The sequence below is a fragment of the Protopterus annectens genome, chromosome 8.part0, assembly GCF_019279795.1.
Source record: "Protopterus annectens isolate FY-2018-M chromosome 8.part0, PAN1.0, whole genome shotgun sequence".
Classification (NCBI taxonomy): Eukaryota; Metazoa; Chordata; order Ceratodontiformes; family Protopteridae; genus Protopterus; species Protopterus annectens.
This window is the reverse complement of record NC_056741.1, coordinates 132,339,891-132,359,404: the sequence shown is the minus strand read 5'-3', so window position 1 is coordinate 132,359,404 and position 19,514 is coordinate 132,339,891. Positions and strand designations below refer to the sequence as shown.

General features: G+C 41.1%; 1 protein-coding gene across 1 annotated transcript in view; it reads left to right on the top strand.

Moving 5' to 3' along the window:
• Window positions 1-17,942, top strand: part of LOC122808161 (alpha-2-macroglobulin-like) — a 1,492,450-nt gene extending 1,474,508 nt beyond the window's left edge. The window contains exon 13 of the mRNA XM_044079133.1: window positions 17,808-17,942. Coding sequence (XP_043935068.1) covers window positions 17,808-17,942 — 135 coding nt within the window. The remainder of the gene's footprint in view (window positions 1-17,807) is intronic.
• Window positions 17,943-19,514: the final 1,572 nt, after the last annotated feature.

Below are 19,514 nucleotides of genomic sequence, written 5' to 3'. Positions count from 1 at the left end.
CACCACTGACCCTTCATGGCCCTGCAGGTGACTGAACTGGGGGCTGGACAACAGGGGCAGTTTGTCCCACCAGATGCACCAGGCGGCCCTCCATCTAGTACAGCCACCCATCCAACTCGGAGTTGCTGACGCTGTGCACCATACCCCAGAATATGCTGCGAATGATGGGCTCCTTTCCCTGCTCGCACCCAGGGGGGATGAGCCTCATCCCCTTAGGTGGCTCCACCCAAAGGTGATGCAGGACCAGTGGAGGAGGATGTTCCAGGTTGGATCCCAGATGTGCTGGGGCCTGGTGCCATGGGCAGATGGGGCAGCACAGGCGGATCCTCCAGTATCTGCCTTCCCAAATGTGTCATGGTGTGTTTTTCTCAGATATATTGGTTAGTCATAAACAACACATCTAAAAATTAGTTATAACAGCATGCGTGGGTGTTCCAATTATCCCAAACCAACAGATTTGAAACAGTTACATAGCAAACAGAACACATGTATAAATGGAAGAACAGTAAGCATTTTAACAGCATGCAAGTTACATTGATGTTAACAGGCCACCAATAATGGTATTTGAACAAGGTTTGTTAATATACAACCAATGAAATATATGAACAATAATAAAACACATGTCCCAGCAATAGGTTTTGAGAACAACATACCAGTAGTATATGAATAATAATTATTGATGTAGATGATGGGTGTTAAGAAAAAAATCCATTAACAATTGTATAGGCTTCTATTTTTCACAACAGTACTGCTCAATACTCTGCAGGTCTGCCCTCACTTTACATCTACCTATGGCCCACAGCTTCTGTGGCACATACATACCTGTTACACTGTCAAACTGTAATTGTATGGGGCAGACTGGGGAACTATGGCTACATTACTGGAGGGGGCTTGTACATGTCAGGGTTACATACTTGACAAAGAAGAGGTACCCTGCACTGATGTTGTGTGAGTCTGCTACTAGCATACTTCACCTGGATTCCTATCTGTGTCCAAGATGATTGGCAGCAGTGACCACTAGCCATGACAGCGTGACACTTGAGAGACATGTCACAAGAAGAGGGCATGGTGTATGTACCTATCCTGCTGTTATTTGCAGGCATGGGGTTGGACAGTGGGACAGCTATACATGGTGTATTGTTATACCCTTCAAACAGCTATTACAAACATTTGTTTACCTGTAATACCCGTGTAGAAAATATCTGTTACTACCAATATTCAAGATTTCTTGAGTGTATATATGCACACATCTCAGTACCACTACCTGGATTCAAACTGTGTCTGGGTGTGCTAAAATGAGCTACAAGGCTACTTCTCATCACACAGAGCTACTGGGGAAGTTTTAGCTTTTGTTTGACAGTTTTCTGCCTAATACTCTGTGGATTAGACAGTCTGACCTTGTAATACTGAGATTCATGCATGATAGATAGTATACTGCGTATTATTCCTTTGAAATAATACAATCTGGAAAGCAAAGGTAAACACAAGGCACTACAGCAGGGGACATACTATAATACATTGGACATTAGTATTCAGGGTTCAGATCTTAATGCATAACATATGTCATATTTCATGTATATCTTGACTTACAGCTCCACAATCTACTGTTTTTCATAATAGCTGGTTCTCAGAAAAACCTCTGTTAATTCATGCTGTCAAAGCCATATTTGCTATGAAGAACCTGTACACATTCTATTTCTACAACGACATACTATAATAAACACAACAATTGGTGGTTTAGGTTTTTATTTTACTTATATAACACAGTGCTCTACTTCTGTATATGCTGTAGATCAATATTAGTCTGGCAAACTTTTTTTAATCATTAGACACAGAACACACTGCACCTACTGGCAGTAAACAATTTACTCCTCCTTATTTATTTCACTATATACTGCAATGTAGATCTGTACTCACCAGCCTATCAGCACAGCCTTGTCAGTCTGTCAGCATGGGCCTCAGCATTGTTAGTCCTGACAGCTGCAGCTGTAGGGGAGAAAACAAACATTATGCATACCTGTCTATCACATACTCATGCTAGAATTTGTTACAGCTATATCTAAAATACTTACAAACTGCTGGAGCACGGTTGTCCCAAGAGTCATGGATTCACTGGGCCAAGAGTGCCCCCTTCCTCTACTTTAGGTTAGCATAGTGATGCTGTACCTTCTCACCAGTTCATGGAATGTCAGTGGCACTGGTGAGGTCATGTGCCAGATGGTCCCAGGCCTCCGCTTTATACTGTGAGCCCTGGTAGTTGCCCTGCAGCAGTCTGTCATCATGGTTTGCCTCAAGGAGTCCAGCCATGACCCTGGACTCCAAAATGCCCCAGAGCTGTGCCCGAAATCACGACCCCTCTCCAACACCTGACATGGTTCCTACACAGAGCAAGATGCAACAGATTCTGGCTGCATTCCCGCCTGCACAGTTTAAATAAGGCCATACTCCCCGTTTGCCATCATTGGACCATTGTGAAAATGCTGATTTGAGCAGTGCTTAATGGGGTAAATGCTGAGCACTGCTTAACAGTGTGCAAATCCACTTAGCTGAGTTGACTGCTGCTTAGCATTTATGTCTAAGCAATGCTTAATACAGCTAAGCAGAGCTGACCACTGCTAACCATTGTTCACTTTTCATTTTTAAAAAAATATCAGAATTATGACTTAATTAATCATTTCTGAAATATTAGTAAGTGTATATGATTTACTTTACATGACATCGCTGTATGTAATTTCATTACATTACCTTGGGGTGTGACTATACTGTATGGGACACTTGAGTTTACATGGGGGTTTCATATGTTTTATACACTGACACTTCACTTTTGGACCTGCTATACTCCCCTGATTGACAAATATTATTTTCTACCTCATTTAATAAACAAAAATTATTTTAATAATGCTTTCCCATGTAAAATTGAGCAGCCTGCCTTGGTGCGCAAACCCTGAACTGCTGCATGTAAAGTGGAAGCTCTAACCACTACACTCTCTTATCATTGCGGATTTTAGCTGTACACTTCTATTTAACTTATTTAGGATGTTTAAGCTATGCGGAGGACAGTGGCACGATTTGTAAACATGCTCAGCTGCACTTAAACTACTTGGATCGCAAAAAAAATACTGAATGAATTTCAACTCTTTTCTCACTCAGAGCAAGAAAGCTGCACAAACGCAGATTAACTGTGGTAGGATGGGCAAACATAGGGCACATTTTAAATATTGCTCTTACAAACTTACAAGTTGACAGAATAACAGGTTTTGCATTAGCATGGATTTTCTGATGTGTATGCAGTCTGGACAGTCTGTGAATATCTGTACAGTTGGGAGGTATGGCCCTGGTGCCATACAGCACTCTGACAATGCAGGGGGTGCGTGATAGTACCTGTCACACACACCCTCCATTGCTTCCTATTGAAATTCCTGCCTTCAGTGTTTGTGGACCCTGAAATCAATTAGAAAATGCAGTATGGCAGCTTAGCAATGCAGGGGCTGCGTGACAGTACCTGTCACACACCCCTCCATTGCTTCCTAATTGATTTCATGCTTTCAGTGTCTGCAGATCCTGAAAGCACTTAGAAAGTGCTGTACAGCACTTTCAGAGTGCAGGGCATGTGCTGGTGGTACGGGCACTATTAAAACACGCCCACTTTACACAGTAGTGTTCATGTCCACTTACCCTTAGTAGTAGCCCACCTTCATGAATATGCAAGATGCACTGCTGTTAGGGCTATGTGGAAACGGACAAGGTTCACTCCATGCAGGGATAGCAATATTCCTGCATGAAGTTTATTGACTCTTGGGGAGTCTATTTGCTGGAGGATGTCACTGGGGATACAGCAGCAAAATCCACAGACAAATGGGCTTAAAAATCAGGCATGGTAGAGCACATCAAATTTTTTAAAGACTTTTTTAGTCAAAGACTCATTCACTGGAGGAGAACTGCAAACTTTTTAAAATATATTCTCCAATCCTAGGATTAACAGAGGGAAGGTAACCACAGCTGGGCCCTCATCCTCCAAAAGATCATACACCCTGTTGACCTTGGGAGCAGCTGAAGATTGCTCCCAGTTGAATACATCCCTAAATTTAGCCAGGAGTTGAGAAAAAGAAAACATCTATTTGGATTTTTGTACCTGTTTGTCATCAGGGTAACCTCACTGATCAGACTCTGAGGCTTCTGAAATGTCAGACTACTAATACCTTTCAAATTTAGGATCTCTGCATGTCTGGATGTGGGTGTGAACACTGGCATTACTCATAATCCAGGTTTACACCCCATAATCAACTGTCTGAACAATGGATTTAGCCATAGTCAGCAACTCAGGTAAAAACCTGGTCAGAGATCATTGCCCTGCGATATGGTGGGTTTGATGTCACTTTTTTGTATGCATTACACAAGTGGGAGAATCTCCTGGGGGAGACATATCAACACTGGCAATAGGTTATGCACCCCTAGTTTCCCCTGTACCTAAAACATTTCACTCTCCTGTACCTGAACCAGGCACTGGTACACCCCCAGAAGATGTGTCTGACCCTCTTGTCATGCATGTATTGTGATACTACCACCACACCAAGGGACATGTATGCAAAAGAAGGCAAGTGGTCCAATTGCCTACTTAAGGCCAAGGCATATTTCAATGTTTTAGGTGCACACAGAGTAGATTAGTGGGGTGCACCATATCTGAGTCCAAGTCAGGAGAAAAGAAACCAGCCAGTTAAATACCAAATACTGGCTGCATGGCCAGCCCAGTAAAAAGACAGACAAATAAGACCCTTCTCCCCTAAATAGTAATCTAAAGACTATTTCTGTAGGGCTATTATTTTGAACAACACACTGAGAAAAATTATTGCATTTTCAGTAACATTAAAAACAGAAAATACATAAACAAGTCACCTGATTTTGTAAAGAAAAAAATGTTTCATCCAACTGAATGGAAACAGCCTAAAACAGCATAAGACAAAAACAAAATCACAAACTGATGAAAAATTCCTGTCAGAAATGATAAACATATAAAATGGTGCCAACAGCGATCTGAAATCTTGTTCTGCATGGGTTGCCATTCTAAAGAGTGTACTGAATAAAACAGTTTCAAACAGTTACAATCCCAAAATATATACACAAAGTCCCCTAATTTTGTAAAAAAGGCTAGCTTCAGTCAATATGAGTGGATAAAGCTTAAAACAGTATTAGACAAGAAATAAATCATAAATCGATGAAAATTTCTTCTCAGAAATATTTAACATATAAAATGGCAGCAAAACAGTGATTTAAATGAAAAAAAAATTGAAATTCTGTAATTTTGCAACATTACCTCAAATAATCATAACCCCAAAAAAAAGCCTTTCATACAGTGTCACATCAAAAATGAGTACAATTATCTACATCTAGGATGCTGTCTTCCTACTCTAAAATAGTTTGTCAGCTAGTTAATAGACAGCAATGCGTTTGATGGCAAACTAATCTGTCACAATACCTCTTAAACAAAACTGGAGTCACCCAAGGATCCATTCTTGGACTCTTGCTTTTCAACATTTTCATTAATAATCTTCATATGGGCTCCCATCAAAGCACACTCATTCAATACGCTGATGATTCCACCATTATCTCCTCCTCCAATAACCATCAACAACTCCTCAAAATAACACAAGATGCCTTCACCTCTATCGAGACCTGGCTAAATGATGCACAACTACTACTTAACGCCAATAAGACTAAAATGTTATTATTTGCACCAAAACCACTTCTACATAACTTTAAAATATACTCGCAAAACAACACAGAGATAGAAATTGCAACACAAGCAAAGTTATTGGGTATCACCAGAGATGACAAACTTTTCTTCGAGCATCACATGCTAAATACCATCACATTTCAAGCTTGGTAAACTCTATAGACACACACATTTCATGGGCAACCCCACCAAAAAAGCATGTGCCAATACATTCTTGCTCTTCTCCCTCTTGTGTGTGGCCCCTTTTCTCACTAACCTCCACGTCTCTAAAAAAACAAATTGCAATCATGCTACTACAGAATAGCTAATTTTGCAACTAGCTTACCTTATCACTCACATCACTGTTATGCCCTCAGTGAACTCAATTGGCTGGATTTCCCCATTACCTCAGCTTAGTACAACTATCTCTACCAAATAAAATAATATATAAGCCTGACAGTTGCCCAGCATTAAAACCAATCTTACAACCATATACCCCATCCAGAAATCTCTGTTCCACTAATATACAACTTTTAAATGCATACAAACCTAACAGAAGAGCTGGACATAGTCTCTATTCCTTCACTATTGCAAAACTATGGAACACCTTACCTCCAAATATTACCATCTTAGATTCCTTTAAGACCTTAAAACTTACTCTTAAAAATCCCTTTCTTAATAATCAGACCTGTCCTTGCTCCTCCACTAAACAATAACATACTCAATTTCCCATTTCTCCACTATATATCTGATACTACCTGTTTCCTTCCTCCAGCTGCCTGTCCTTCACCCTTCATCTCCTACTCTCTCTCCCCAAATTATTACCTACTATTTACTTACTTCTTTCTTCTTCAAAGTTTTACATCCCCATCCATAACCCCTGTTCTCCACAGCATATCAGACTCCATATTCCAATGTATATCTACTCATGCTAACTAAACTAATCCTCAAATCTTTTCTCTCTTTAGACCACTATCCTTAACCATCGTACTCCCAGTGTCCCGTAAACTACTTTTAAAACCTCTCACTCTCTAAATTCTATAAAACTAACTTTTCTCATTTAAATAACCCCCTATAAATTTGTCTACCTAGTATTTTAGAAATGTTTGACTGTAAAACCAATATTATAGTCACATATTAAGATGTACAGTGTCTATAACTGCATGTAATATTCTACTAAATTTAAACTGTATTATACTTTAATCCAATGTAATTGTGTACACACAACTTTAAATTGTAATAATGTTTGTACTTTATGTGGAGCTTTTCTCCCCAGGCCTCCCATGAAAATGGGCTTCTGACCCAACAAATGTCAATAAATAAATAAATAAACAAAACAAAACAAAACTGCAATATGAGCAAGTTTTCCTTTGAAAACTTCTAAATAAAGTTTTTAATCAACATGCCATACTGTGCATGTCAAAGTAAAAACAGAAGCATATACAACATTTATAATCAGAAAAAAACAGTGAAAGCAGCAGAATACAGTATTCAAGCACTGACAGAAAAAGCAAAGAGAGGAAATTAAAACCACAAATGGGTTCTTATATGACCTCAGCAGCTAAAATATCCAAAGAAAGGAGCAGTCTTCTCAGATCCTTCTCTTACTGTGACGCTAGAAAACTGCAAAGGTTTTGTCTGTGCCATGAAAGACAGTCACTGTACTCATAGGTGATTGATAAGTCATGCCCTAAGCTTTGGTAGACTGCCATTGATAGGATATCGGGGCACTGCTACCCATATGCCAGTAAGGCAGTGTGTTTGTTGAACATCTCTCTTGCAGAGGCAGCTTCCTGAAGTGGGAAATATCTGAAAATGTTCTGATTTCTGAAAAGTCAGGACTTTGTCTTCTAGAAGAAAGGGCACTCTTTTTCAGTATCCATCACACACCTCTGAAAGATAATTTTTTGTGAGACAAGACTTTTGTGGTTTCAACTTGAAGTTGTAAGTAAGTGGAATGCAATGATAAGTATTTTTTAGATGTAAAGTCAACATGAAACAGTGGTCCAGATTAAGGGCTAGGACTGTCTGCAAGCTGAGCATTTTGAATTTGGGTACTTTCAGAAAGGCATTTAGGTATGACAAATCTAACACTGATCTCTATGATGGCTCATTTTGGGGTACCAAAAGAATTCTGGTTCATAGGTTGATACTAGGCTATCTGCCCTACGGCATTTATAAGCCTAGCCAGAGTGTGTTTGAATTACACCACCCTTTTAGATTAGTTGATTGTGCCTCTGTATAGTAGGTCACAGAAGATAGCCCTTTTAAGGTTAGGTTACTGTGCCTCTGTCTAGTAGGGACACAGAAGAGATTCCAGGGGTAAACCTACGATCTCCCATCCACTCGTCAAGATTTCTCTTGAAGAGGGTCATTGAGGGGCTCTGCCTAACATGGATTGGGATTTTGTTCCAGAGTGAGGGGAGCCTCTGGGATATGAATCTGTCCCTCCAGCATGTCCTATTTATTTCTGTACAGAGGTTTAAGTCCCTGGAGCGTGTAGCTCTAAGAGATTTGGATTTCCTGAGGTGGAGCATGTCCATTAATTCTGGGTTGGACATGGCCTTATACGTCAGGCACAGATCGCCTCTGAGTAGGCGGTAAGCAACTGAGTAGAGCTGGAGTTTCTTTAGCCTAATTGCGTAGGGCATCTGTTTGAGTCCCTTGATCCTCTTGGTGAGGTACTTTTGGGGTATTTCCAGTTGCTGCAGGTGTCAGGTAAGATACATCCTGAATGGGGCACTGTATTCAATTATGGGCCTGATGAGTGATGAGTAGAGAGGCACAATGACCTCTCTTGATCTAGATGTGAGCCCTTTCATGATAAGGTGGGCTATATAGAAGGTCTTTCTAACCACTTTGGCAACGTGATTGTCAAAGGAGAGATTGCTGTCTACTTGGGTCCCCAAATCCCTAATTACTTCTTCCGTACTTAGTGGATTACCACCTATGTGGTAATTTGTGGGCACTTTGTTTTTCCCAAAGGGGATGACTATGCACTTTTTGGCATTTAGCTTTAGGCCATGGCTCTGGCACCAGTTATCCGTCTCTGTGAGACCCTTTTGGAGGATGCTTGTATCAGTCGGCGGAGTCGATTATGGCACCCAGTTTGCAGTCATCTGCGAAGTTGGTCAGCCATAGTCCTCCCATGTTAGCCTGTACCTCAGAGAAATATATACCGAGCAAGAGAGGTCCCAGGACTGAGCCTTGTGGGACGCCACTTGTAACTGGTTTAGAGTCTGACATGGCACCTGCAATTCTGACCATGTTGGTTCTATCCCTGAGCCAGTTTGCAACCCATCTCGTGACATAGGGGTTGATATTTAAGCTGGTGAGCTTATTTATGATGCCTGAGTGGGGTATTGTGTTGAAGGCTTTCGCGAGGTCCAGGTAGGCTGTGTAGACTACCTTTCCTTCATCTATGGCCTTGGTGACTGTTTCAAAGAAATCGACCAGGTTCAAGAGGCAAGATCTGCCCTTAACAAAGCCGAACTGGGTAGGATCCAGTGTCTGGAGGTCCCCAATGTCTTTGCTTATGAGTTCCATGATGATCTGTTCCATAGCTTTGCAGACCAGGCTAGTCAGGCTTATAGGGTGATAGTTTCCGGGGTCCGTTGAGGCACCATCTTTGTGGGGTGGGACCACTGTTGCTGTACGCCATTCCTTGGGTACATATCCTGTAGTAAGGCTGAGACTGAACAGTGACTTTATGTGAGGGTTCAGTTCTTCTTGGAGCTCATGCAAGATGCAGCCCAGGACACCGTCCGGTCCCATTGATGCTGTGTTTTTTGCTTTGGAGAGAGCAGCTCTTACCTGTGCATCTGTGATGTCAGGGAGGCTACATTCTGTTGGGATAGACATTTGCTCTTTTGGGGGGGAAGGGGGGGAGAAGTTTGCACTGAACCAGTCTGCCAGGATGTTGGCAATGTCTGTGGGTTCAGTGTATTTTTTGTCATTTTGCACTAACTCAGAGCATATCTGGGAGTTGCCACATAGGTTCCTGACATAACTAAAGAAGGCCTTGTGATTATCTTTAGCGTCTTGTGCAATTTTTCTTTCGAAGCTGGCCTTAGATGATTTTATGAGGGATCGTAGTTTCTTGCTAGTACTGATTAGAGATGTCTTCCCTTTTTGGAATTTTGCTCTATCCTGTAGTAGCTTCCTCCTTCTGTTCTATAGCTTATTTATGGCTGGGGTCCACCAGACAGATCTCCTGCCTTTGGAGGATTGGGACTTGGTTTTATTTAGGATGACACGATCCATGCATTCCTGAAGGTGTCCATAGAATGCGTTTATAAAGGATTCCACGGTTCGGGCCGTATTTTCCACTGGCCCGGGGGCTTTGAAGGATACCACCTCGGTTTTGAGAAGTGTGAAGTTTGCTTTTGAGAAGTTCTTCACCGTGGTTTCCTGGGCTGGGGGTGGGGACGGGATATGGATGCCCAGTGAGATTAATTTATGGTCCGATCTTACCAATGGGGGGTATACCTCTGGTATGGAACATAGAGTCCCCATGTTGGTGATGATCAGGTCCAATATGTTTTCCCCTCTTGTGGGAGTGGTGACCACTTGTTCCATGGCATTTGAGTTTATAAATTCTAGGAACCGTTGGGCGAGGGTGTTGGGGCTTGAGTAGTGCTCCCAGTCTATGTTTGGGTAGTTGAAGTCACCCAATATAATGGTGTTTGGAGAGACCTTCATATTCTCTAGTGTTCTCAGGAAAGCCGATTGGGGTTCCTGAGTTTGGGAGGGTGGTCTGTAGCAGGCTATAAACTGAAAGGCAGTTTTGCCCACTGTTAGTTGCACATGGATGTTCTCCATTGCTTCGTGTAGTGCCACTAACCTGGAGGTGTGGGAATCTTTGATGAATATGGATACTCCCCCTCCTTTTGTGGTTCAGTCCGAGTTTTGGGGCCGAAAAGCATGGTATGAGGTATAACCTGGTAGTGCTGGAGTGCTCTCGGGAGCCTTGAACCAGGTTTCTGTTACTGCACAGATATCGATATTCTCCATACTGAGGAGCGCCTCAAGTGCGTGCATCTTGAGATTTAGACTTCTGGCATTGAGCAGCATTACCCTTAGTTTCTTTTTTCTTGTGTTGTCTATGGAGTTGGGTTTGTCTTTTGAGCCTTGCCTAAAAAAGGCACTATGGGGGTGGCAAGAGCCTTAGCCAGTATTCGAAAGCCCAGGGGTGACAGGTGCAAGCCGTCCCTAGTGAAGCAATGTGGCTTGTCAAGCATGTCATCCCAGAAAGACAGACACTGGATCCCCTTTGAATGACACCAATACTTTAGCCAATTGTTAAAATTGATCATTTTGTCTTTATACTGTGGCATAATTCTTGGTGAGGGTAAGATGCTACTCAAGGTCAGAGTCATACCGGCCTGGGCTACATGATCAGAGAGGTCCTCTATGTCTCTTTTCATGTAGTCCAGGGAGGTACGTCTCCGGTCATTCACACCAGCATGGACAATGACTGAGTCATATTTGTACTTGCTTTGGAGTGACCTGAGTGCATGTGTTATGTGGCAGATCCTGGCACCCGACAAACAGCTTACAGTGACCTTCTCCTTGTTCAGCCTGGTGAGTGGGACGTCAGTGTGTCTGACTATAGAGTCACCTATTACAAGTGCATTAGGTGTGTTTTTAGCCTTAAGGGCTGTGACTGTGTGGCACACTGACTTTGTGAACTATGTAATATGTGGGTATTGTTGTGGGGTAGCAGTTGTTTGGGTGTCTGCTTTGGAGGTCTGTGCTGCTTAGGCAGATTTTTATTTAGAACCTCCGAGTATGTTTTTGAGTGTTTATGTGTTTGGTTTGCTGTTGCTATAGGTCTATGTGAGACTGGATTTGTGGTGTGTGTGGCTACCTTCTCCTCCTGATTGACTGTGTCAGTCATGGGTCAAGAGAGCTCAGCCTCCAGTTTGGCTATATAGTTGCATCTCTCACATATATTTGAGTTTGTTGGGAGGAGGAGAGGGTTGTCTGTGTACATGAGGCAGTTGTAACATTGCCTTAAGATTCCCATATTCACCAGCTGGACTGGAGAGTACACATGAAACTGACCTTTGGACATGTCAAGATATTTGATTAATACTTTTGACTGATCTAGGAGGATCAGTAGGGTGTTAAGTATTTAAAAGAGTATAATAGAGGTTTTAGTGCTTATACAGTTTCTTCTAAGTGCAAGGATAGGCTATAGAATGAAAACAGAGTGCTTCCTTTGAGATACAGATCAGTTCCATGGGAAAAAGTGAAGAGCAGACTCTGTGGAGCCGGTAATAGTTTAAACCTGTTTAAGTGGCGCTGCGCTATGCGCAAAACCGTGCTACAGCGGGTTTTTAGACAGGGGACTTGAAAGAGCTAGGAATTAGCCCAAAACAGCCAATAAACAACAAGATTCTGTGCTCAGATCACTCCTCCTGGGACAGATAGGCTGCTCAAAGCTCCCCACTCCCACTGGTGAACAAAGAAGCTTCCTTCTATCCAAGTAAGGATATGGGCAACACAGGAACTTTTCTAAAGTCCAGAATACAGCAATATCTGTATTAGGGAATATTCTACCTCAGGAAAGGCGGGAAACAAGGATATTTTTTGTTTTTTTCTTTTTTTTTCTAAACGGACAACAGAAAAAGGACAGTACATACTTTACACAGGCTAGCGCACTTGAGTGAGCAGCCTCAACAGTTAAATTCAACAAAAAGACAACTTTAAAGTGCAGGTATTAATAAATGCAGAAAACAAGCTTAATTCAAGCAAAAGAGCAGTTTTAACTTGCTTTTCGGCGAGAAAAGATGGTCGCAAAGGTAAAGGCAGTAAAAGGTACTTACTTAGCAAATTACTGCTAAGCAGTATTACTTAGCAAACACCAAACTACTAACCACTTTAGTACTCCTTTCTCTCCTAACTCACTTACAATAGCACACCTAAACATTCGAAGCATTAACAACAAAATCACACAACTGCATGCTTTAATTGACCTCTACGCATTTGATATCCTCTGTCTTACTGAAACCTGGCTTAAACCAGGGACCAAAGACAATGAAATTACCCCACCTGGATATAACATTTTAAGGCAGGATCGTCTAAACAAAAAGGGTGGAGGAGTTGCCTTACTCTATAAATCTGAACTGCAGGTGTCCTCAATCGACTCCCTGCCTCCCTTACCTGCAAATGCTGAAATACTCTTCAGCAAATTCCAAATAAATAAAAGCAAAGCCATCTATATAATATGTTCCTATATCCCCCCTGGCAACAACTTAAATACACTTGAAAACATTCTTAGCTGGCTCTCCGGTAACTTTCCTCAGGAAACCATAATACTAGGAGACTTTAATATTGATTGGAACTCCTGCATAACACCAAAACCCATCTCTCACCTTAACCTCTTCAATTTTCAACAAACCATAAACTCCCCAACTAGAATTAACAAAACGACCAATAAACAAGCCATCCTGGACTGGATATTAGTCAACAATAATCACCTCTTATATAAAACAGGAACACTCCCAGACAAAATCAGCGACCATCTCCTCACCTACATCACTAAACAAAAAAATAACAATTTCAAACAGGCTAGCTATCGTACTATACGTAGCAAAAAAAACTTTAACCTTCCTTCTTTCCGAAATGAACTCAAAGAATACAACTGGTCAGCTCTAAAATACCTCCCCCTAGATGAAGCTGTTACCCTATTCAACAACACATTTCTCAATATCCTTGACCATCACGCCCCCTCTCGCTTAATTAGAATAGGATCCAAAGCAGCCCCTTGGCTTTCTAAAGAAACCAAGCAAACCATGCTATTAAGGAACAAACTATGGTCACAATGGAGAACAACAAAAAACCAAACTGACCATCAAAACTTCAAACAACTTAGAAATAGCACAAAAAAACTCACCTATCTTGATAAAAAAAATTATTACCTTCAATATCAGCAAAACCAAAATCTTAGTCCTAAAAAATTCTGGTCAGGAATCAACAAACTGCTCCATCCAGGGAATACCAAAACACCTACTCCAACTAACCTAGCTCAAACCCCTCCCAACATAATTGCCAATACATTTAACAACTTCTTCTCTGAAACAGTCACCTCACTAGCAAACACCATGGCTCCCCCCACTTCCCCTCAAAAGACCTCTCCTCAAATAAATACCCCCACACTAAAATTTAAGACAGTCTCCACTACCTACATACGTAAATTACTCTCAAAGCTGAAACCATGCACTCCATCAGCCGACCAACTACCAGCCGAATATCTACAACTAGCAGCAGCAGAACTAGCACACCCAGTCTCCATCTTAATTAATAGAACAATAACCGAATCTACTATTCCTTCCCTCTGGAAGGTCTCCCACATCATTCCTCTGCATAAAGGAGGAAACACTAATGAGCTTACGGATTTCCGTCCCATAGCCCTTCTATCACCTCTATCTAAAATTATGGAACGTTGTATACACCAACAACTTTTAAATCATCTCTTACATAATAGCCTACTAGCAGACTCCCAACACGGCTTTAGACCTTTCCATAGCACTTCTACTGCTCTTCTCTCCTTCACAGACAATATAAACAAAAATCGCAATAACAACCTTTTCTCCTCTGCTTTATTTCTCGACCTGTCTAAAGCCTTTGATATGGTGAACCATCAACTTCTGCTACACACTTTGAAATCTCTCTCACTTGACTCTATGGCATTGCACTGGTTTGACTCTTACTTGAAGGATAGAAAACAAGCTGTGCTTTGGGCCAGCCATCTATCTTCTCAGCTCCCAGTCACTATCGGTGTCCCTCAAGGATCCATCCTAGGTCCCCTTCTTTTCTCCATATTTATCAATAACCTATCTATTTCACTCCCAACATCCACATGTATTCAGTATGCAGACGATTCAACTCTCATCTGCTCTGCTGGATCTCCATCTGAACTCCATTCTTCTTCCCAAAAAGTCTTTACAGCAGCAGAAAAATGGTTCCAACATATCTGTCTCCTCCTCAATCCCAAAAAAACCAAATTATTACTTTTCTCACCTACCCCTAAGTCTACCCCCTTCTCCTTCTCTATTGCTTCTGATAATGGCACTATCATTACACCTGACCTTTCAACTAAACTGCTAGGTTTTACAATAGATAATCAACTGAACTTTGATTCCCACATTAACCTAACCATCAAAGCTGTAAATAAAAGATAGGTGCCCTCTATAGACTTAAGCCCTTTCTTACACCGACTAGCAGGGTGTCTCTAGCCCAAACACATCTCATCTCTACATTACTGTATGCCTCCCATCCTTTATCAACCTTTCAAAATCAAACCTTCAGAATCTTGCCACAACCTACCATAACATTGCCAGATTTGCCACAGGTTCCCCATTTCGTAGCCATCATTGTGAGAATCTCAAAAGACTCAGCTGGCTTGAACTTCAAAATCTAATTCTCCTCCACCAGTTAGTTATCACCTATAAAATTCTCCATTACCCTAATAATACACCAATACTTAATAACCTTGTCACCCCCTACAAGAATCTTACTTCCCTCCGCTCAGCAAACAAACTGCTAGTCACTACTCTCAAATCACACAATAAAGCTGGCGACTCCTTGTTTACAAATGTTGTTGGCTCTTACTGGAATAAACTCCCCATAGAACTGACCTCCCTAGGCTCATCAAAACTTTTGAAGAAACAACTAAGGTACCATTTCAAATCCAACTGGCTATGCCCTTGTTCTAATCCTGACTGACTTTAGTGCCCAACTCTCTTCACAACTCCCTCCTCTACTTTCTCTACTTGTCTCTACTACTTGTATCACTCCTCCTCTGTAGCTCACCTTATATCCACTTAGATATTACTTTTCCTATAACATCTTTTCTCTTTTACTCAATACACCTCTGGATCCTGTCTTCTACCCCTCTCACTTACACTCACACTTTGCTCCCTGCCATGCAATTCTATTTCTTAGAACTGGTGCCCTGGCACAAATGTATTATCATAGCTGTCAATACTATATAGTATAGACCTTTGTATGTGCTACCTCTTTCTTCCTTTCTTTTCAAAACTTACTACCCCTGCTTCTCCTAATAACATGGGATTAGGAATTTCTACTCAGTATTTAGTATTTTAAGTATTATACATATTCTGTAAAAATGATGTAATTCAAGAACTGTACAATTGTGTAAAAATGTTTCTGTATTGTTAATATCCTACATTCAATTAGTTCATTAATCCTTATAAGTTGTATCTTATAGTAATGTTTTTTATGTAATGTACCAGTTATAGTGGAGCTTTTCTCCTCGGGCCTCTGCTGAAAATGGACATCTATCCAGCCAGACTAGCCCGGTCAACAAATGTAAAATAAAATAAAATAAATAAATAAATAAATAAATCAGGTAGCAGTCACTCTTTTTCGTCTCTCTGCTGCTAGCACCACTCTGCAGGACCACGAGGAGCTTTGCTGAGTTGGAACAAGCGCAAAAAACGCGCCAAAGCGGGTTTTTAAACAGGGAACTTGAAAGAGCTAGGAATTAGCCCAAAACGGCCAATAAACAACAAGATTCTGTGCTGAGATCACTCCTCCAGGGGCAGATAGGCTGCTCAAAGCTCCCCACTCCCACTGGTGAACAAAGAAGCTTCCTTCTATCCAAGTAAAGATATGGGCAACACAGGAACTTTTCTAAAGTCCAGAATACAGCAATGCCTGTATTAGGGACTATTCTAGCTCAGGAAAGGCGGGAAACAATGTCACTCTTTTTCATCTCTCTGCTGCTAGCACCACTCTGCAGGACCACAATGGTGTAAAATCATTTTCCTTTTTTGTCATGCAGGAACTGGTTCTATAATTCTTGTTTGCAACTTGTGAAGGAGCACCAGAGAAAACAGATGTGTCTGGTCTGGTGGATGTGGGGGGATTTCCCTGAAGGGTGGAGGATTTTTTGTCCACTGCCAAGAGTATTCTCCTTAAATTGCTCTCAGTACCTGAGACTATTTATAGGCTCATAGTTAAGTACTAGGCTAGCTGCCTTCTGGGTCATTTTAAACCTATCCAGTTTCAGTTTTTGTGTGCAAAATAACATATACCATTTAGATGTAGATTGGCCTTATTCATCCCATGGTCAATAATTATATATTGCTCCTAATGAGAATAACTGTGATCATACCATAGATAATTTGAGGGGATCAACACATGGGATAGGAGCTGCCTCTGTCTATTAGTAGTACAGCGGGCAGTCCAGGGGTAAATTTTCTGTTTCTCATCCCTAGATCTAATTTGCACTTGAAAATGGACAAGGATGAACTTTGTCTTATGTGGCTGGGGACTCTGCTCCACAGCAGCAGTGACCTCTGCTAGATATACTGATCTCTCCAAACCTTTCTGTTGATGTTGAGGAATATCTTTAGATCCTTAGACCAAGTATTTCTGATGCCATTTGATTTGCTAATGTGGAGTACATCTATCAGTAATGGGTCAGAGGATGCCCTGCAGGCCAGACACACAGGTCAACCTTTAGCATTCTGTATAATAGAGTACAGTGACAGGGCTCCGAGTCAGTCCATGCAGGAAATGTTGTTTAGGCCTTGTATCCTTTCAGCAAATATTTCTGTGGGTGTTCCAGTTGTATGTGTCTGGACAGATATATGCTGAAGGGGTCATTATATTCAATGATTAGCCTAATGAGTACTGAGTAAAGGAGGACAATAACATCCCTAGATCTAGACACAATCCCTTTGTTTATGAGCTGTGCAATATAAAAGGACTTTCTTACAACAATAGACAAACTTCTGGACAGGCTGCTGGTTTGAGCTAAAGCTTAGAAGAAGGGGAAAGGGGAGGAGGAACTGGAGGAAGGGACAAGATGCCCTGAATCTTGGTGTAGCCATTCTTTAGCAGGGGAATGATCATTTTTGGGAAATGAATCCCTTGTATTTAGTTTGAAAGCCTTGTCATCCTGCCACTCTTCTTGATAGCCTGACACTTGTTAGGCTTGGAATTGTTGTTTGTTCTGCCCTTTAAAGTTATACGCCTTGTTAAGGGAAAACCTAGGCATATGAAACATTCTATATACCCCATGCATCAATTTATCTCTATCATCACATTGTTTGAAAATCAGGAAGCAGCAGGACCAACCATAATTTCAGAAATCAAAGGAGCATTCAAAATCCCATTTCCTAAATCTTCAGAAAAATTCTGGTTATGTAACCAGGGATACCTTCTCAATACAACAGAAGTGGCTACACTTCTATAAATAGTGCGCTCACCTTCCAAGACATCTTCAAAGCATGTTTGAAAACCTGAGTCACATTAGAAACAATCTCATTCATATAACACTTCTGATTAGCAGGAAAATAAAAAACAAACTCATGTAAACTGAAAGCATATTGTAAAATAAATTTCCACATGAAGCCCTGATAATTTAAAATTCTAATGCCTGAATTACTAGACAGAGCCAACCTTCTTCCCTCAGATTCTAACTAGTTGAAATCTTATCAGGTGGTGTAGACATAGAAGGCAATAAGGTTCTCTTGTTAAAGATGGCAGCTAGAGAAATCGCATCTGAGTCAGCTAACAAAGGAGCAAACAGAGCTGCAAGATCAGAGTAAACATTGTATTTCCTAATAGCCTTTTTAGGAACTGGTTCACGAGTCGAAGGGGTTTGACATGCAGTTTTATAGACATCATCTTCTAAGGTCAGTAATACAGGAGGAAGAGCCCAAACATTTGGACTCTTGTCCTCAATAAGATCATAAACTTTGCCAATCTCTTGTGTAGTTCTATACTTCTTCCAGTCAAGTGCCTCTGTGAACCTAGCTAACATCTGTGGAAAGGTGAACACTTGACTGGGTTTTTGAAACTGTTCACCTTCAGAAGAATCAGATTAGATAGACTCAGAGTGTCCACTATTGTCTGCATCAAAGTCCTCATCAAAATCCGTGGTGCTAGACTGACCTCTGGAAAAGGTAGCCACATAGTTGTTCAGAATAGGAGCATAGCCTCAGAGATTAGCTGGCTGTAAAACACTTAGCTAAGGAAATCACATCAGCCCTATATATACTAATAACTTGTTTGTCTGTCATTTGGTGAAGTTTCTGTTTCTTCTTATAATGAACTACACTGGAGAACAAAATATCTGGGACAAAGTATTATGTCTGGCAAGTGATCTCTTATCCCGTACTTCTCCCGTAACTGAACCAGGTAGTACACCAGCACCAGAGGATGCGTCAAACCCCTGTACCACAGAGGGCCATGGGCTCATCCAGAAGGTGATGGGGAAAAAGTTAAGTGGTCTGCAGGCTGGCTTAAGGCAACAACAGATTCACAAACCATAGGCTGAGGCACGATTTTGTTATTTATTTTTTTTCTTTTTAGGTGCAACCGGGGGCAGCTGTCTCAGGATCCATTAAGGCAGGGGGAAAAAAACACCAGACACAATAATACATTGACTCTGTTAAGGGTTGATTAAGGGCAACAGTAATAGAAAATATAAACTATGTTCCCTTATAGCAAATAGGGCTAAAGTGCATAAAATATATCAGAAAAAGTTTAAATTGTGCAAAGCCTTGTTCTACAATCTGTACAGTTTAACAAATAAGTAAACTTATTATATAAGTAGATTTTTCTTATGTGCACTGCTACAATAATGTTAGCAGGTTATATCCTACCAAGGATAAAAGTCCACACATACTAACCACCAGGCAGTTCGAGCTGAGCAGCCTTAAAACTTAAGTTTTAGCATCAATCCCATCAGAACTTTAATGCCAACTGAGAGAGTGACGCTGAACCCTGACAGGACATAGGTAGGAGTAAAAATATATACAAA